The sequence below is a fragment of the Mercenaria mercenaria genome, chromosome 17 (genome assembly GCF_021730395.1).
Source record: "Mercenaria mercenaria strain notata chromosome 17, MADL_Memer_1, whole genome shotgun sequence".
Classification (NCBI taxonomy): Eukaryota; Metazoa; Mollusca; class Bivalvia; order Venerida; family Veneridae; genus Mercenaria; species Mercenaria mercenaria.
The window spans coordinates 16,293,600-16,315,671 of record NC_069377.1 but is presented as its reverse complement, the minus strand read 5'-3'; the positions used below and the strand labels follow the sequence as shown (position 1 = coordinate 16,315,671).

Genomic DNA, 22,072 nt, shown 5'->3' with positions numbered 1-22,072 from the left:
CCTACTTGCAGTAATATAGCCACATACTGGTAATTATATACAGGTCAGTGTGCATTATTGTTTTTAATTTGATAAAAGAAATCAGTTGAAGTCCTTGTATTATTATTTTTAATTATTTTACTTCAAAACTATCCATTGTCAAGATTTACATTTAGAAAGACAGAAGCGATAAATGTTCAGTACTTAATACACAGGATGAAATAAAACTGTTGGCATCTGTCATGATACTTCATAACAGGCTAAAATGCATTATTCCAGGTTTTTCAAATAAATAATGTTACGCCTTCACTGCTGGTTAATCAGGCATGCAGAACTACTTTAACAGTGAACTTACATTTATTATGTTTGTCTTTAATGTAGGGATATATATTAAGTTTGACTTGTCTGTCACAAAAGTTTGTCTACTCTACTCCTATGAAACTACGTAATGCTACTGCATGGAATGAATGTTAGGTTTACTAAATGCCATTACAGAACTGAAATACTTTTGAAAAATGGAATTAAACATATCTAACAGAACAGTATAAATTTATATGACAGCTGGCTGGAGATATTCCAGATTTTACAATGACAGAAGGTTTTCCAGACATTCGCTGGCACCAGACGGCAGACTATGGATATGTTCCAAATCATAGACTGAGGAATGTTTTCATGGCTGTTGCTATGGATCTACCTGATTTTACCTCACCTTATGGAAGGTAAGGCAGCTTTTAAGAGTTTTACACATGCATATTGTATCCAAGGTAATGCAGTACTTAGCTGTTTTTAGAGAAATGGATTATTATTCCAAACCATGCCACGCTTATGTTATTTCAGGTAAGACTTCACAGATAAGATTTTACAGATCTACAAAAGCTACATTTTGAATAATTTAACCACATTGCCTTGTTTGACATGTCGACTCACACTTTTATCCATATGTTCAGAGTTCATACAAGAGACAAACAAGATGTAGCTGCCCGACTGGTTCTGGGAAGTTTAGCTATGGCATACAAACAGAATGTGTCATTTCAAGGGCCATATCCAGTCAAAGTGGTGATAACACGAGCTGAACTACCATACACATATACCCAGGTAGAAGTGGAATATACCATGGATTTGGAACAAAGATGGTTGGATGGATTTGAGGTACAGTTTCTTACTGGCTTAGTTAAAGGGACTAACCCACATATTTTAGTCGAAAAAAAAAAATTTCTCTCAAAATTCCATAAAAGTGAGTACTCTGAAAGTGACTAGTAGTACAAAATTATTGACATAAGATTCTTGCAAGATATTCTCTTGAATAACTAAAAATATTGTGCAGAAGATAGTAAACTGTTGCAAGGTGTTTGCAGAAAATTTACATTCTTCTTGCATTCTTACAATTCTTACATTTCTTATGCTGTTCAATATTTGAAGTTAATTCCAACTTTACACAAGACATGTGATTGGTTGAAAGAGATCATGTGCCGCAAGTCTATATGTCAATAAATTCCTTGGTTTATATCACTTATAAATATTCATAAGATCAGTGATTGTTAAAATGGCTATTTATGTTGCAATGTAAGTAAATTTCATGTAACAATCTGTTGTAGATGCAGATGTTAATATTTATTTCAATGGTAATTGTTTTGGCAATATCAAGGCTCTACCAAGTTACTACTAGAACAGTTATCCAACAGCAGTATATTATTTTTCTTGCATACTGTATTTTCTTAAAGAAGCATGTTTAAACAAAAGGGGGGAATTAACATCATAAAGTTAACAGTAAAGATGACGTTATGATGTTCAATGATGCACAACAGCGAAGTTCAATTTTAGTTGAATCATTTGAAGCATGATGCTGTATTTTTCCTGTGAAATAAACTTTTTGAACTGAGAAATATACCATAAGGAATAAAGAGCAATTTTCAAGATTTTTGATTTTTATCCAAGTTGTTATAAATGATATATAATCAGTGCTTGAATTGTTAGTTGTCATTAACAGCACAAGAGACATCTGGTATTGGGGTGCCGGATGGTTTTTACCAGCATGGTTTAAGTCACCTGAAACACCAGTCCAATGTGCAAGAATTTATAAGTTGTTCTTTTGTAAACAAAAACAGAAGATGTATTCAAAATGACAATCAGAAGAACATTTGATGTCAAGATTAATTTGAACAGACACAATAAAATTGCTACTATAGACTTTAATAAATTCCTAGTATCAGGACAAAATAATTTTGTGTGAGCAATAATTATCTTAGTTAGATCATTTTCTGTACAATGGTTATATTCCTGACCAGAAATTTGGAAAACAATTGTTTTCAATATTTTAATTGCAAACATCTGCGAAGTCCCAGATAATAAGTGCTTCTGGAATTATAAGGATACAGTTTTGTATTTTCTGGGTTTATGAATGGTATAAGCTTTGCAAAATAACTTGCAGAATCATTAAGTATGTCCTTCTCACTTTATTCAGTCTGAAATTTTATACATTGAGAAAACCCAGAAAAAAAGTAAGTCCTGTAATATCTTTTCCAGTAAATTTAACTCATTTAGTATACATTGGATATTTCAGATATGTTGTGCATTTGTAAAACCAGCAGTATGTGAGACAGGCAAGGCTTGGTGGTTGCCAACAACAACATGGCAGGGCTATGATAGAAGTAAATGTTTATACAGTTACATAACAAAGGCACTAGCTACTGAACTTAACCAGTATCAAGTTAGATACATAGAATTTATTCAACAAGAAGGGCAATAGCTAGTGAACTTATCCATGGTCAGGTTAGGTATACTGCATTTACAGAACAAGAAGGGCAGTATCTAGCAAACCATGTCAGTATCAAGTTAGATACACAGTATTTACTCAACAAGAAGGGTAATATCTTAGTAAAGGACAACAGCTAGTGAACTTACCCAGTACCAGGTTAGATCACTGTATTTACCGAACAAGGACAATATCTAGTAAACTTGCCCAATATCAATTTAGATACACTATATTTTTTACTCAACAACAGGGACAATAGCTAGTGAACTTACTCATTGTCAAGTTAGATACACTGTATTTATTTAACAACAAGGACAATAGCTAGTGAACTTACTCAGTATAAAGTTACATTCACTGTATTAACTCAACAGCAGGGACAATAGCTAGTGAATTTACCCATTGTCAAGTTAGATACCCAGTATTTACTCAACAACAAGGACAATAGCTAGTGAACTTACCCATTGTCAAGTTAGATACACTGTATTTACACAACAACAGGGAGAATAGCTAGTGAACTTACCCATTGTCAAGTTAGATACACAGTATTTACTTAACAACAAGGACAATAGCTAGTGAGCTTATTCAGTATAAAGTTACATTCACTGTATTAACTCAACAGCAGGGACAATAGCTAGTGAACTTAACCATTGTCAAGTTAGATACACTGTATTTACACAACGACAGGGACAGTAGCTAGTGAACTTACCCATTGTCAAGTTAGATACCCAGTATTTACTCAACAACAGGGACAATACTAGTAGCTAGTGAATGTATCCATTGTCAAGTTATATACACTGTATTTACTCAACAACAAGGACAATAGCTGGTGAACTTACCCATTGTCAAGTTAGATACACTGTATTTACTCGACAGCAGGGACAATAGCTAGTGAACTTACCCTTTGTCAAGTTAGATACCCAGTATTTACTCAACAACAGGGACAATAGCTAGTGAACTTACCCATTGTCAAGTTAGGTTCCCAGTAATTACACAACAACAGGGACAATAGCTAGTGAACTTACCCATTGTCAAGTTAGATACACTGTATTTACACAACAACAGGGAGAATAGCTAGTGAACTTACCCATTGTCAAGTTAGATACACAGTATTTACTTAACAACAAGGACAATAGCTAGTGAGCTTATTCAGTATAAAGTTACATTCACTGTATTAACTCAACAGCAGGGACAATAGCTAGTGAACTTAACCATTGTCAAGTTAGATACACTGTATTTACACAACGACAGGGACAATAGCTAGTGAACTTACCCATTGTCAAGTTAGATACCCTGTATTTACTCAACAACAGGGACACTACTAGTAGCTAGTGAATGTATCCATTGTCAAGTTATATACACTGTATTTACTCAACAACAAGGACAATAGCTGGTGAACTTACCCATTGTCAAGTTATATACGCTGTATTTACTCGACAGCAGGGACAATAGCTAGTGAACTTACCCTTTGTCAAGTTAGATACCCAGTATTTACTCGACAACACGGACAATAGCTAGTGAACTTACCCTTTGTCAAGTTAGATACCCAGTATTTACTCAACAACAGGGACAATAGCTAGTGAACTTACCCATTGTCAAGTTAGATACCCTGTATTTACTCAACAACAGGGACAATAGCTAGTGAACTTACCCATTGTCAAGTTAGATACCCTGTATTTACTCAACAACAGGGACAATAGCTAGTGAACTTACCCATTGTCAAGTCATATACACTGTATTTACTCAACATCAGGGACAATAGCTTGTGAACTTACCCATTGTCAAGTCAGATACACTGCATTTACTCAACAACAGGGACAATAGCTTGTGAACTTACCCATTGTCAAGTTAGATACACTGCATTTACTCAACAACAAGGACAGTAGCTAGTGAACTTACCCATTGTCAAGTCAGATACCCTGTATTTACTCAACATCAGGGACAATAGCTTGTGAACTTACCCATTGTCAAGTCAGATACACTGCATTTACTCAACAACAGGGACAATAGCTAGTGAACTTACCCATTGTCAAGTCAGATACACTGCATTTACTCAACAACAGGGACAATAGCTAGTGAACTTGCCCATTGTCAAGTCAGATACACTGCATTTACTCAACAACAGGGACAATAGCTAGTGAACTTACCCATGGTCAAGTTAGATACACTGCATTTACTCAACAACAGGGACAATAGCTAGTGAACTTACCCATTGTCAAGTCAGATACACTGATTTACTCAACAACAGGGACAATAGCTAGTGAACTTACCCATTGTCAAGTCAGATACACTGCATTTACTCAACATCAGGGACAATAGCTAGTGAACTTACCCATTGTCAAGTCAGATACACTGCATTTACTCAACAACAGGGACAATAGCTAGTGAACTTACCCATTGTCAAGTCAGATACACTGCATTTACTCAACAACAGGGACAATAGCTAGTGAACTTACCCATTGTCAAGTCAGATACACTGCATTTACTCAACAACAGGGAAAATAGCTTGTGAACTTACCCATGGTCAAGTCAGATACACTGCATTTACACAACAACAGGGACAATAGCTAGTGAACTTACCCATGGTCAAGTTAGATACACTGCATTTACACAACAACAGGGACAATAGCTAGTGAACTTACCCATGGTCAAGTTAGATACACTGCATTTACACAACAACATTGACAATAGCTAGTGAACTTACCCATTGTCAAGTTAGATACACTGCATTTACTCAACATCAGGGACAATAGCTAGTGAACTTACCCATTTTCAAGTCAGATACACTGCATTTACTCAACATCAGGGACAATACCTAGTGAACTTACCCATGGTCAAGTTAGATACCCTGTATTTACTCAACAACAGGGACAATAGCTAGTGAACTTACCCATTGTCAAGTCAGATACACTGCATTTACTCAACATCAGGGACAATAGCTAGTGAACTTACCCATGGTCAAGTTAGATACCCAGTATTTACTCAACAGCAGGGACAATAGCTAGTGAACTTACCCATTGTCAAGTTAGATACACTGCATTTACTCAACATCAGGGACAATAGCTAGTGAACTTACCCATGGTCAAGTTAGATACACTGCATTTACTCAACATCAGGGACAATAGCTTGTGAACTTACCCATGGTCAAGTCAGATACCCTGTATTTACTCAACATCAGGGACAATAGCTAGTGAACTTACCCATGGTCAAGTTAGATACACTGCATTTACTCAACATCAGGGACAATAGCTAGTGAACTTACCCATTGTCAAGTTAGATACACTGCATTTACTCAACATCAGGGACAATAGCTTGTGAACTTACCCATGGTCAAGTCAGATACACTGCATTTACTCAACATCAGGGACAATAGCTAGTGAACTTACCCATGGTCAAGTTAGATACCCAGTATTTACTCAACAGCAGGGACAATAGCTAGTGAACTTACCCATTGTCAAGTTAGATACACTGCATTTACTCAATATCAGGGACAATAGCTAGTGAACTTACCCATTGTCAAGTTAGGTAGCCTGTATTTACTCAACATCAGGGACAATAGCTAGTGAACTTACCCATTGTCAAGTTAGATACACTGCATTTACTCAATATCAGGGACAATAGCTAGTGAACTTACCCATTGTCAAGTTAGATACACTGCATTTACACAACAACAGGGACAATAGCTAGTGAACTTACCCATTGTCAAGTTAGATACACTGCATTTACTCAACATCAGGGACAATAGCTAGTGAACTTACCCATGGTCAAGTTAGATACACTGCATTTACACAACATCAGGGACAATAGCTAGTGAACTTACCCATTGTCAAGTTAGATACACTGCATTTACTCAATATCAGGGACAATAGCTAGTGAACTTACCCATGGTCAAGTCAGATACCCTGTATTTACTCAACATCAGGGACAATAGCTAGTGAACTTACCCATTGTCAAGTCAGATACACTGCATTTACTCAACATCAGGGACAATAGCTAGTGAACTTACCCATTGTCAAGTTAGATACACTGCATTTACTCAACAACAGGGACAATAGCTAGGGAACTTACCCTTTGTCAAGTTAGATACACTGCATTTACTCAACAACAGGGACAATAACTAGTTAACCTATCCAATATAAAGTTAGATACACTGTGTTTACTCAACAACAAGGACAAAATCTAATGTACCTAGCCAGTATCAAATTAGTTATTGACACCCTTGCAAACCAGTGGGTATCTCGTAAAACTAGTATGATTTATTAATTAACAAAACAGTCTGCTTGCACTTTGACTCACTGTCGTTGTATTATGGGTCCTTTGGGATCACGAGTCCTTTCAGTGTATCTGTGTAAAGTAAAACTAGAACAGAATTCTGCCTAATACAATGCAATGTTGGGTGATAAAAACTACTTCCAGTTTTTACCAATTGTTATAATTCATAACTAGCTAAAACTGTCACAGTCAATACTCTAAAAGTGGTCAGATACTGGACCAGTAGTCGATTCCTGGTCAGTTTCCGTTTAAATTTTTTGTAACTGTATGTGGTTGTTTTGCACATCCCATTGATACAGCAGCCCACATTGCCCTTCAAAATAATCTTGATCTTATACCAAGTTCTCCCTGTTTTGGACTTTACATTATTCAAGCATTTTCCGAGTGTATGTGTCATGCAGTGTTATCATCATTCTTGTTTTATGTACTATATATATATGTAGATTACATCTTGTAGTAAAATAACATCTGTTTACTATTTGATATTTACAGATAATGTGACACAAAGTTATGCAAGTGAATGTTCCATAGAAAATGTGGTTGGAATAAGATATGCCTGGAGACAGTCACCATGTCCATTTAAGAAATGTGCAATATATGGAGCCAAGAATGGTCTACCCATGCCACCATTTACATACTATGGAGAAGCCTTTAACAAAAAGTCCATTGGGAAAGATAAATATCTAGTAAATCTAGGTGAGATAACATACATAAAGTTAGTACTGGAAAGCTATAAAGCAGAGGAACTTTATTATACGCCCGAAGGGACGTATTATGTTATGACGCTGGTGTCCGTCCGTCCATCTGTCCGTCCGTCCGTCTGTCCGTTAGCAATTACGTGTCCGCTCTGTAACTCTTGAAGGATTTCAAGGAAACTTTACACAAATGTTCACCACACCGAGACGATGTGCAGAGCGCATGTTTTGGATGTCTCGCTTCGAGGTCAAGGTCACACTTAGGAGTCAAAGGTCATATCAGTTTGTTTCGTGTCCTCTCTGTAACTCTTGAACCCCTTGAAGAATTTCAAAGAAACTTGACACAAATGTTCACCACACCAAGACGACAAGCAGAGCGCATGTTCCAGATCACTTGCTTCAAGGTCAAGGTCACACTTAGGAGTCAAAGGTCATATCAGTTTGTTTCGTGTCCGCTCTGTAACTCTTGAACCCCTTGAAGGATTTCAGAGAAACTTGACACAAATGTTCACCACACCAAGAAGACATGCAGAGCACATGTTCTGGATCACTTGCTTCAAGGTCAAGGTCACACTTAGGGGTCAAAAATCATATCAGTTTTTTTCGTGACCGCTCTGTAACTCTTGAACTGCTGGAAGGATTTCAAAGAAACTTGGCAGAAATGTTCACAAATTGTAATGATGTGCAGAGCGCATGTTCCGGATGACTCGCTTCAAGGTCAAGGTCACACTTAAGGGTCAAAGGTCATATATGACTTTGCTTTGTGTATATTGCTCTGCATTGCAGTGCTCTTGTTTTTATTTGGCAGATCTCTTTTTTGTACTTACAATAATTTTTTTTGAATTACTTCCCTTTTATGTTACTATAAATAGCTTATTTTGAAACTTTTTTATTTTTGGCCATAGGGAAAAACCGAGACCACTTTTCTGTGGTACAACATGGATGGTACCTCCAATTTTTAGGTGTATTTTTACATACCTGTACCTGATAAGGATTTTTTTGTAGACTTTGAATATTTTCTTTGTGGACTTAGATTTGTTTTTTAAAGTTTTCCTTTTGTTGTTCCAGTCCTTTGGGGCTACAACAGTAAAGTTCTTAAAATTTTGCTCCCATCCAATGATGTAAGCCTTTGGGCGTATATTGCCCCGCTTGACGGCGCTCTTGTATTTATTTATGAGCATGCAGGGGGTATCTGCTGAATTAATGAAATCTGTAAAAAGATCCTTTGGAAGCAAAGAATGCAACCAAGAAGAATAATAGCAGATTTGGTTTGATTGAGTCTGTTGATGAGAGATAATATAATATAAGATATATGATTGAACTGTAAGTAAATGAATTCTGATGTACCAGGAAGACACCTTATTGTTCAAGATACTGCATGATATCGCAAAATTATTTTTTGGGAATTGAAAAATCATGAAGAGAATTATGATATTGCCGAGTAAAATAGTCATTCCAACTGGTCAGTGAGGGAGTATATCACTGCAAAACTGAGCATAATATTACAAACTTGTACAGGTATGAAACATTGCCAGTCAAACTGTCACTATTGACTTGGTATGTGAATAGAGGGCAATATGTAGATTATGCACGTATATGACATGCTTGTAGGTCAAAGGTCAAGGTCACTATTGAAGGTCAAGTAAAAATTATTTCTGCTCCATAACATTTATATGCATTGATGAATTATCTTAGTGCTACACACAAACGTTTCCCATGATGAGACAATATGTCAACGCATGATCTATGCTTGTCGGTTAAAGGCCAAGGTCACTGTTCAAAGTCAAGTGAAAATTTGTTTCTGTTCCATTACTTTTAATTGCATGGAAGGATTTTTTAGTACTACACAGAAATGTTCCCCATGATAAGGCTATGTGTTGCGCACATGACCCATGGTTGTTGGTCAAAGGTCAAGGTCATTCATTTTTTTCCTCAAAAGTTGAAGTCTGTGATTTTATATCTGTATGAAATAGCCATTTTTCGTAAAAACCATGAACTGTCATACTCACAAAACTATTAACTGCACAGTATGTATTGTACTGATGTCACACATCAGTGTATTGGTGCACAGAAGGTGCACAGAGAATTTTACAGCCATAAAGTTTGTAATTTTTGTTTGTTCATCCATATTTTTTTTTTGATATAGAACATATAGAGCCAAGTAGTTTTCCAGTATACATTCCTGCAGACATCAGTGTAGATGAGGAAGCAGTCTTTAAGGTTGATAATGATAAACTTTCCCTGGAAAGAAACTTCTCTTTTGCCTCTTACTATGGAGATAATATGGTACTACAAGGAATTCCAAAGAAAGCTGTAATCTGGGGTTATGCTCCTCCATCATCGGAGGGCAATACTGTAGAACTACTGATAGACCAGCGGAACATGACACACTCTACCACAGTAACTGATGATCTGCTATGGGCTGTACAGATAGGTATCTACTGTATTTTTAGCCCACCATCATCAGATGGTGGGCTATTCAAATCACTCTGCGTCCGTGGTCCGTCGTCCTTCCGTCCGTCCGTCCGTCCGTCCGTCCGTCATTCCGTCCGTCCTTCCGTTAACAATTTCTCGTTATCGCATCTCCTCAGAAACTACCAGGGGGATTTTGACCAAACTTTGTCAGAATGATGTATTGGTACCCTAGTTGTGTCCCCCTGAAAATCAGACTGGTTCAACAAATTTTTAGTAAGTTATGGCCCTTTGTTTATTTCTATAATTTACATAGATTTATATAGGGAAAAACTTTGAAAATCTTCTTGCCCCAAACCACAGCGCGTAGGGCTTTGATATTTGGTATGAAGCATCATCTAGTGGTCTTCTACCAATATGATTCAAATTATTTCCCTGGGGTGTAATATGGCCCCGCCCCAGGGGTCACATGGTTTATATAGACTTATATAGGGAAAAACTTTGAAAAACCTCTTGTCCAAAACCACAGGGCCTAGGGCTTTGATATTTTGTATGTGACATCATCTAGTGGTCTTCAACTAAGATTGTTCAAATTATCCCCCTAGGGTCAAATATGGCCCCGCCCTGGGGGTCACATGGTTTACATAGACTTATATAGGGAAAAACTTTGAAAATCTTCTTGTCCAAACCACAAAGCCTAGGGCTTTGATATTTGTAATGTAGCATCGTCTAGTGGTTCTCTACCAAGTTTGTTAAAATTATCCCCCTAGGGTCAAATATGGCCCCGCCCTGGGGTCACATGGTTCATATAGACTTATATAGGGAAAAGCTTATAAAAACTTCTTGTCAATAACCTACAACATTCAGATTTGGACCACATGTATGGTTTTGAGTGGCAAGATGAACCTTGACATGAGTTGACCTTGATTTTGACCTAGTGACCTACTTTCACATTTCTGTAGCTACAACCTTCAAATTTGGACCACATGCATAGTTTTGTGCACTGAAATAAACTTTGACCATGACATTGACCTAGTGACCTACTTTCACATTTTTGAAGGTACATGCTTCAAATATGGACCACATGCATAATTTCGTGTTCCGAAATGAAATTTGACCTTGATTTTGACTTTCACATTTCTCAAGCTACAGCCTTCAAATTTGGACCACCTGCATGGTAATTGTACCGAAACAAACTTTGACCTTTACATCGACCTAGTGACCTACTTTCATATTTTTGAAGGTACAGGCTTCAAATTTGGACCACATGCATAGTTCTGTATTCCGAAATAAAATTTGACCTTGATTTTGACCTAGTGACCTACTTTCACATTTCTCAAGCTACAGCCTTCAAATTTGGACCACATGCATGGTTTTGTGTACCGAAACAAACTTTGACCTTTACATTTACCTAGTGACCTACTTTCACATTTTTGAAGGTACAGGCTTCAAATTTGGACCACATGCATAGTTTTGTATTCCGAAATAAAATTTGACCTTGATTTTGACCTAGTGACCTACTTTCACATTTCTCAAGCTACAGCCTTCAAATTTGGACCACTTGCATAGTTTTGTGTACCGAAATGAACTTTGACCTTAAGATTGACCTAGTGACCTACTTTCAGATTTCTGTAGCTTTAGGCTTCAAATTTAGACCACATGAATAGGATTGTGTACCGAAACAAACTTTGACCTTGATATTGACCTAGTGACCTACGTTCACATTTTTGAAGGAACAGGCTTCAAATTTGGACCACGTGCATAGATTTGTGTTGTGAAGTGAAATTTGACCTTTATTTTGACCTAGTGACCTACTTTCTCATTTCTCAACCTACAGCCTTCAAATTTGGACCACTTGCATAGTTTTGTGTACCGAAATAAACTTTGACCTTAAGATTGACCCAGTGACCTACTTTCAAATTTCTCAAACTACAGTCTTCAAAATTGATGCACATGCATAGTTTTGTGTACAAAGAAGTTTATCCTTGAAATTGATCTAGTGACCTACTTTCACATTTCTCAAGTTACAGCTTTCGAATTTAGACCACATGCACAGTGTTGTGTACGGAAATGAAATTTGACCTTGAGCTAGTCGGTAAGTCTTGAAATTTGGAACACACAAAAATGACACATTGGTGGGCGCCAAGATCACTCTGTGATCTCTTGTTTTCTTTTTGAATAGTAATGGTCATTTTGCCATAGCCCAGAATGCAAAGCAAGGAAAGCGCATTGCTTCTAACTATGGTGGCAATGTAATACTAAAGGCCACTCCTAGGGAAGATGTTTTCTGGGATTATACTCCCATATTTGAGGGTAAATCTAAGAATTTACTGTCAAGCCCTGGGAACATGACATATATTGCCAATAATAACTGACATTATGTTTCCAGGATTTACAACTGGTATATAAACAATCCTTTCGTTAAGAAATTATAGAGATCTTAGAGTGAAACAGGAAACTGCTTGTATTTATCTTTAATTGGGAACCTACTGTATAGGGCTTTAAATTCGCTGGTTCTTATTTTGCTATTTTTCACAAATGGGCAGGTTCACGGAATTTTAAATTTGCGCAATTTCATAAAACGTGAAATGATATTTTCACGGAAGTGTTTTATCTATAGAGTGTACTTGATTGCGTTTCTGATTGTCTGCTTTTTAGCCCACCATCATCAGATGGTGGGCTATTCAAATCACTCTGCGTCCGTGGTCCGTCCGTTAACAATTTCTCGTTATCGCATCTCCTCAGAAACTACCAGGGTGATTTTGACCAAACTTTGTCAAAATGATGTATTGGTACCCTAGTTGTGTCCCCCTGAAAATCAGACTGGTTCAATAATTTTTTAGTGACTTATGGCCCTTTGTTTATTTCTATAATTTACATAGATTTATATAGGGAAAAACTTTGAAAATCTTCTTGTCCAAAACCACAGAGCCTAGGGCTTTGATATTTGGTATGAAGCATCATCTAGTGGTCCTCTACCAAGATGATTCAAATTATTTCCCTGGGGTCTAATATGGCCCCGCCCCAGGGGTCACATGGTTTATATAGACTTGTATAGAGAAAAACTTTGAAAAACCTCTTGTTCAAAACCACAGGTTCTAGGGCATTAATATTTTGTATGTGACATCATCTAGTGGTCTTCTACTAAGATTTTCAAATTATCCCCCTAGGGTCAAATATGGCCTCGCTCGCCCAGGGGGTCACATGGTTTACATAGACTTATATAGGGAAAAACTTTGAAAAACCTCTTGTCCAAACCACAAAGCCTAGGGCTTTGGCATTTGTAATGTAGCATCAACTCGTGGTTCTCTACCAAGTTTGTTCAAATTATCCCCCTAGGGTCAAATATGACCCCGCCCTGGGGGTCACATGGTTCATATAGACTTATATAGGGAAAAGCTTTTAAAATCTTCTTGTCAATAACCTACAACATTCAAATTTGGACCACATGTATGGTTTTGAGTGGCAAGATGAACCTTGACATGAGTTGACCTTGATATTGACCTAGTGACCTACTTTTACACATTTCTGTAGCTACAGCCTTCAGATTTGGACCACACGCATAGTTTTGTGCACTGAAAAATACTTTGACCTTGACATTGACCTAGTGACCTACTTTCACATTTTTGAATGTACAGGCTTCAAATTTGGACCACATGCATAGTTTTTTGTTCCGAAATGAAATTTGACCTTGATTTTGATCTAGTGACCTACTTTCACATCTCTCAAGCTACAGCTTTCAAATTTGGACCACTTGCATAGTTTTGTGTACCAAAATAAACTTTGACCTCAAGATTGACCTAGTGACCTACTTTCAAATTTCTCAAACTACAGCTTCAAACTTTATGCACATGCATAGTTTTGTGTACAAAGAACTTTGTCCTTGAAATTGATCTAGTGACCTACTTCCACATTTCTCAAGCTACAGCTTTCGAATTTGGACCACATGCACAGTGTTGTGTATGGAAATGAAATTTGACCTTGAGCTAGTCAATAAGTCTCGAAATTTGGAACACTCAAAAATGGCACATTGGTGGGCGCCAAGATCACTCTGTGATCTCTTGTTAGCACATGTTTTGAAAATTGCACCATCATAATTGGGTATAAATAAGGTAATCTTAAATAATTTGACTCGCTGATTATTGTTGTGTATCATTATTATAACAAGTCATGCACACTATTATCACCTTGCTTGGAATTATATTAACTTGTTTGAAAACAGTTCACATATTACTCAAATGCATATTTTCATTAAACTGACATAACAAAGGAGCTCCTAAAAAGATCTTTTGTATCAGCAAGTTTAATCACACCTTACAAAAGCGCTTTTGTTTGAGCAGAAGGCTGTTGTGCTTAATATAGACTTTATACATTTATATATAAATTATGTTTACTTACATGTAATTTGAATAAACTATGAAATTATGATTTGATACAATTATTCCATGACTGTTAGAATAAAATTATATAGTGAATCGAGTCGTTATGAATAAAGTTAGAGTAACCTCCCTTGTTATGAATGACAACAGACATGTAAAATATACTGAATATGTCCAATTTAAAATGGCGGTTTTTGAATTTGCTGATATTAAAATTCCACTAATATAGCAAAAATAAAAACTTTGCGAATAAAAGTCCCTATACATTACCCGCTACTACAGGGAGGTAGAAGGAGAGCTGTTACCTGGTGATATACTAGTTCTTCTTGTCTGCCAGACAGGGCTTTTCTGTGTTTTTGACAGTGATGGAAAAACTCATATCTTGGGGTGTAAGCAGTTTCAAGCCCTGTAATTAATGAATGAATGTGTAAATTCATATCATACTAAAATGAAATAGTGCTTAAAACAAAAGCTTTTGTTTTATTTTATTTCTTCTTTTATTTGATACAAAGTACGCAAGGAAAAGACTTATCACTGGTAGAAAATTTGGATGGAAGTATCTGGCTCTTGTATAACTGTTTTTGCTTTAAATCTGTAGAGCCTCGTTACTAAACTAAACAGTTACCCCAAGCAAGATATTTCAATCCGCGCGTTCTGCCAGTGAAAGATTTTTATCTTCTTGGCAACAAACTGTAAAACAACTGAGAAGCGCTAAGAAAATGAATTACTCTACTACAACAATTGGTACAATTAGGCATCTTAGCAATGCTTTCTTCTCACACACAAAAAAAATATTTTTTCCAATTATATACAGAAATGTTCCTGATATTTGTGTTAATAATCCTATTCCATTATAACACTTGGCACCATTTCAGGAAACCAAACACCAAGAGATATATTTTTAAATCAAGAAAACAAGACATGTAATTGTATCACTACCTTATCTTGGAAATCTGCTCATATTTTGCACTGAATAAAATGTTTTTGACCACTGTGTACTGTTTCAGGTCCTGTGAAAGCAGGAGGTCCATATACTATAGAGGCAACACTTGGAACTAGTAAAATTGTTCTTAAAAATGTCTTGTTTGGAGATGTTTGGGTGTGTTCTGGTCAGTCAAACATGCAGTTCTCTATGTCACAGGTATATTATGTCATTTATTCATCATCATTTCTGTGTGGTACTGCCATTATATACATGTGTAATATATAATTTAGTGACAAGGTATGGCACTTGTAGCAACAAACTTGAATTGTTTGGAGATGTGTTGGTGTGTTATAAGTTAAGTAAGCAGTTTTCTTGGCATGGGTTTGTCCAACAATTAATCACTTCATATTTTTCATTAACAACATAATTATAAATAATTGCAAGTAATAGTCATGTCATTTCAAACCCCTCAGTGCATCAAGTTGCTATGTACGTTTTTCATGATTGCCCGAAAAGGCTGTTTTAATGCTTTGAGACCATACAGACATTGTATTAGAGATTATATTATTTTATTTTATTATACAGATGTGTAAATTATTTAATTACCATATTCACACACTCGTAAGTTATGACCCCTTTTGTTAAATAGCACCATTTTGCAGTTGAATTTTGTTCTTTAGTATCAAATTATAATTATGTTTAAATGTTATAACATACACGCAGATATCACTTTGATGAATTAGTCATTTGATTTGTCCAGAGTATGGGTACAGTGCCAAATTTTTTTTAAAAGAATATGCAAAATCCTTTAAGTATTAGTGACAAAAAGTCGAAATGGGCTAAAACTGCAGCTAGCACCTTGATACATTAAGGGTGGGGGAGGGGGGGAGCGAGTGGTTAAGGTCGCTGACTTCAAATCACTTGCCCATGATTGATATGGGTTCGAGCCTCACTCTGGGCGTTGAATTCTTCATGTGAGGAAGCCATCCAGCTGGCTTACAAAAGGTCAGTGGTTCTACCTAGGTGCCCGCTCCTGATGAAATAATGCATGGAGGGGCACCTGGGGTCTTCCTGCACCATCAAAGCTGGATTGTCGCCATATGACCTATAATTGTGTTGGTGTGACGTTATTCCCAACAAAACAAATTGATGCATTAAGGAGTTTTTTTGAGCTTTTATTCAACTGCACAGAACATGCTTGAACCAATGTTTTCTTTTTACAACTATGGTCTATAAAAATCTATTTGTGCCTCCAGATTTGGGGAGGGGGAGGGCACTTAGATTTGTCTTTGCCAGTATGTCTGTCTATCCAAATGGTCCACCCGCCTGAATATGTGTCTCGAAAATTATTTGGCCTGGAGTCATCAAACATTATAGGATTACAATAATGATAATAATGATAATAATAATAAATTCTTTATTTAAAGAGGGTAAAACTCGTTAAGTTTCATAATGATGAATAAATCTTATTTTTAATGAGGCCCTCTAACACAAAACCATTTACACATACAATAAAAATATCAGAGTCATTCCATAGAGCAGACTTGTGAATGAAAATAAACACGTGTTAGCATAGTGAATCTCTGCACAGTAGTATTAATTAAAAAAGTATTTAAGTAAATATTTAAATAGGATTGTTATTCTGCATTGGAAGTTGTACACCTTGGGTTTTATTTAGAATCTCACTCCGCAATACCTGAGTTGTGGCACTTGACCTTAGTCAAAACTGTGCATAAAGGGCTTGTAAATTTGTCTGACATGTACCTCAAAAAGTATTTGGCCATGGGCTATGAAACATTAAAGGAATATTATTCAGCATTTTAAGTTATGTATTGGAATTTAACCCCCTGCCCTCAGCTCGAAAAAAAATCAAGAAATAGTTTTTTTACTCTTTCAGTTTCTTTTATCGATGTATCCCCACCCACACCCACCAGCAAATTATATTTTCTTACTTATACTCTTGAGCTGACAATTTATTTTTGGATGTGAGCCACTAATGAATACATCAGTTTTAGGATAGGATTTAGTTTGGTGTAATAGCAGACTGAATTAAAAAGAAAATGATAACTACAACATAAGTCAGACTATATATACAGTGACAGTAAGTGGGGTCACTAGCGGGCACTAGTGTCTTAATGGACAAACACCTTGTTTTGTGTTAGATATCCACACAATTTGTTTTTCACAGATATTTAACAGTACAGCAGAGTTAAATGACACAGTGAATTATCCAGATATTAGAGTGTTTGTTGTGAAAGACAAAACATCACATGTTCCAATTACAGACTTGTCAAGTGATGGGATATTGTTGCCATGGTCTGTGCCTAATCCAGGTAAGAATATATGATATGTTTTTCATAAAGCAAAAATGTAACAAATCATTTGGAGGTATCTTGTGACCTAGGTTTGATTCTTGACTGAGGCTCATATTCTGATAAACTGCTATAATTAGAATTCTTCGAATTTTCTTACATTGTATTATATTTTAGCATAAGCACTGAATCAAACCCACAATGTCATAGAAACAGTACATAGCCACAGCAGACCACTATATCAATTGCAACACTGTCACAACTCCCAAATCTTTGTGCTGGTTACACTGACAAGCTTCGTTTTCAGTGTAGTCTGTGTGTTCTGTGTATTGTGAGAATTTGAATTTCTCTGTAAATTGTTTTATTGAGCATATTGTTATGGATACGATTACTGAAATATTTTTGCTCTTCATTGCAGAGACTATTGGTCATGGCCCGTTCAATTATTTCTCAGCAGTATGTTGGTTGTATGGAAAATATTTGTACCAGCATTTAAAGAAGCCTATAGGTTTGTGTATCAATTGTACCTGTGTATTCTTTTCATATGTTAACATTTAAGTGTATTTGTTTGTTTGTTGTGTTCTTACAGAATTCTCTGTCTGTCAAATTCTGTACACAATAAAGAAATGCTGTGTCTGACATAGAAAAAGTGTTTCTCTTGTCCAAGACTTTAAATTGATTATGCTTTATTAGATTTTGTTTACAACATGCTCGTCGAAGTAAACGTAAAGACTAAAAATAGCAGTTGTTTGATGTAGTGTCACGTGACAGACCGCACTATGCTCTGCGGCTGTTATTAGCATTTATTCGGTCCTATTCTGAAATGTTTATACACTCGCCTTTTTTTTTGCATACATGTATAGTATACTTCTAGTACTTTGGGACTATTATATATTGTAAATTAATTGCTAGATTTGCGTCCAATGCATTATTACTCAACAGCTTATAATTTTAGATGCAGATGTGCATTCATTTTGGAAAAAAAAAAAGACATTCAGATATTTGTTTCGATTGCTAATTGTGCAAGACTGTATCTCAGGCGCTACGGTTTTGACAATTTTTAATTGGCGCCAACTTTTCTTATTAAATATTTCACAGTTTAATTAAGTTTTGCAAATTAGGGGTTGTATAAGATAGCACGGTCGTTAATTGGCACATGATCACTCGTTAATCTCCTGTGGCGTATATTGCAAATTCGGTAACCATGGTAGCGCTGTTTGACATGTTTAGGTTTCACATGTAAGAATAAAATCATATACTAGATCTAGTCCTGTGGAAATTATAAAAAAAAATAAAAAATTTAAAATCCACGAAATTACGTCCCCACGAAACAGCTGTTTTGGCCCAAACGCACGAAATTTCGTCCCGACGAGATTAAATGATTTCACAGTAGGTAGCTTTCATAGTGGTGGAGTTTGGAATTGTATATGCAATCACTAGGGTCAAAGTCACTGTTGCTATAAATATGGTAACTTTAGTTTGCATTGATAAATTAAAACTTGGCCCATAGGTAGCTTATAGAAAAACCCGAGGTTGAGATAGTATAAGGGATCATTGGGGTGTAAAATAGATCAGCATAACTTAATCCTTATACATAGAAAATTACACCGTGACTCAGTGGTCTAGAGCATTGGGCCAAAGCTACCTTTTGTGTTTTGGAACGGATGGATTCCCAGTTGAGGCCTAACTGTCACAAAACTTGTTGTAGATAGCTTTTACCAAACACAAAGGTTGGGAATGTATTTGGGGGTCACTTAGGTCAAGGCCAGGGTTTGTGTTTAGGTAGCTTTTATTAGCCCACCATCATTATGATAATGGGCTATTCAAATCACTCTGCGTCTGTGGTCCGTCCGTCCGTTATTCCGTCCGTCCGTCCGTTAACAATTTCTCGTTATCACATCTCCTCAGAAACTACTGGGGGGATTTTGACCAAACTTTGTCAGAATGATGTATTGGTACCCTAGTTGTGTCCCTCTGAAAATCAGACTGGTTCAACAATTGTTTAGTGAGGTATGGCCCTTTGTTTATTTCTATAATTTACATAGATTTATATAGGGAAAAACTTTGAAAATCTTCTTGTCCAAAACCACAGAGCCTAAGGCTTTGATATTTGGTATGAAGCATCATCTAGTGGTCCTCTACCAAGATGATTCAAATTCTTTCCCTGGGGTCTAATATGGCCCCGCCCCAGGGGTCACATTGTTTTTATAGACATATATAGGGAAAACTTTGAAAAACCTCTTATTCAAAACCACAGGGCCTAGGGCTTTGATATTTTGTATGTGACATCATCTAGTGGTCTTCTACTAAGATTGTTCAAATTATCACCCTAGGGTCAAATATGGCCCCGCCCCGGGGCTCACATGGTTTACATAGACTTATAAAGGGAAAAACTTTTAAAATTGTCTTGTCCAAACCACAAAGCCTAGGGCTTTGGCATTTGTAATGTAGCATCATCTAGTGGTTCTCTACCAAGTTTGTTCAAGTTATCCCCCTAGGGTCAAATATGGCCACGCCCTGGGGGTCACATGGTTCATATAGACTTATATAGGGAAAAGCTTTTAAAATCTTCTTGTCAATAACCTACAACATTCAAATTTGGACCACATGTATGGTTTTTAGTGGCAAGATGAACCTTGACATGAGTTGACCTTGATTTTGACCTAATGACCTACTTTCACATTTCTGTAGCTACAGCCTTCAAATTTGGACCACATGCATAGTTTTGTGCACTGAAAAAAACTTTGACCTTGACATTGACCTAGTGACCTACTTTCACATTTTTGAAGGTACAGGCTTCAAATTTGGACCACATGCATAGTTTCATGTTCCGAAATGAAATTTAACCTTGATTTTGACCTAGTGACCTACTTTCACATTTCTCAAGCTACAGCCTTCAAATTTGGACCACATGCATAGTTTTGTGTACCGAAACAAACTTTGACCTTTACATTGAGCTAGTGACCTACTTTCACATTTTTGAAGGTACAGGCTTCAAATTTGGACGACATGCATAGTTCTGTGTTCTGAAATAAAATTTGCCTTGATTTAGACCTAGTGACCTACTTTCACATTTCTGAAGCTACAGCCTTCAAATTTGGACCACTTGCATAGTTTTGTGTACCAAAATGAACTTTGACCTTAAGATTGACCTAGTGACCTACTTTCACATTTCTGAAGCTGCAGGCTTCAAATTTAGACCACATGCATAGGATTGTGTACCGAAACAAACTTTGACCTTGACATTGACCTAGTGACCTGCTTTCACATTTTTGAAGGTACAGGCTTTAAATGTGGACCACATGCATAGATTTGTGTTCTGAAGTAAAATTTAACCTTGATTTTGACTTAGTGACCTACTTTCACATTTCTCAAGCTACAGCCTTCAAATTTGGACCACTTGCATAGTTTTGTGTACCAAAATAAACTTTGACCTTAAGATTGACCTAGTGACCTGCTTTCAAATTGCTCATACTACAGCCTTCAAACTTGATGCACATGCATAGTTTTGTGTACAAAGAACTTTGTCCTTGAAATTGATCTAGCGACCTACATTCACATTTCTCAAGCTACAGCTTTGGAATTTGGACTACATGCACAGTGTTGTGTACGGAAATGAAATTTGACCTTGAGCTAGTCAATAAGTCTTGAAATTTGGAACACTCAAAAATGGCACATTGGTAAGCGCCAAGATCATTCTGTGATCTCTTGTCAAAGACAGAGGTACGGAATATATTTAGGGTCACTCTGATCAAGGTCACTGTTTCTGTTACATTGGTGTAGTGTACTTTTTATAATGGGAAATGAAGAGGTCATAGTTCAAATGCTGGTCTGAGTTGTACTCTGCCATAGGGTCTTGGTCAAACTAATGACTTGAGTCAGGAATTACTCATTTATGTTTTTGTATCATTACTTGTGAATGGCATGATTGGATGCAGTCAAATATGTATTACAGAACTTGACCCTTTTTTAATCCCCCGCCGTGGCGGAGGGATTATAGGAATGGTCTCCGTCCGTCCTTCCGTCCGTCTTTCCGTCCGGCTTTCCGTCCGTCCTTCCGTCCGTAACAAAATTGTGTCCGGTCCATATCTCCTAAACCCCTTGAAGGATTTTCATGAAACTTGGGTCAAATGATCACCTCATCAAGACGATGTGCAGAACCCATGAGTCAGCCTTGTCGGTTCAAGGTCAAGGTCACAACTCAAGGTCAAAGGTTTGAGCCTGCCATTTTGTGTCCGCTCTATATCTCCTAAACCCCTTGAAGGAATTTTATAAAACTTGGGTCAAATGATCACCTCATCAAGACGATGTGCAGAACCCATGAGTCAGCCATTCCGGCTCAAGGTCAA

The 22,072-nt window shown here is 36.7% G+C and overlaps 1 protein-coding gene across 1 annotated transcript in view; it reads left to right on the top strand.

Annotated features, from left to right (window-relative positions):
• Positions 1–22,072, top strand: part of LOC128550329 (uncharacterized) — a 73,834-nt gene that overhangs the window by 25,639 nt on the left and 26,123 nt on the right. Inside the window, exons 8-15 of the mRNA XM_053529176.1 lie at positions 541–698; positions 927–1,128; positions 2,540–2,627; positions 7,493–7,696; positions 9,842–10,129; positions 15,494–15,627; positions 17,600–17,744; positions 18,142–18,231. Of these exons, the coding sequence (XP_053385151.1) occupies positions 541–698; positions 927–1,128; positions 2,540–2,627; positions 7,493–7,696; positions 9,842–10,129; positions 15,494–15,627; positions 17,600–17,744; positions 18,142–18,231 (1,309 nt within the window). The remainder of the gene's footprint in view (positions 1–540; positions 699–926; positions 1,129–2,539; positions 2,628–7,492; positions 7,697–9,841; positions 10,130–15,493; positions 15,628–17,599; positions 17,745–18,141; positions 18,232–22,072) is intronic.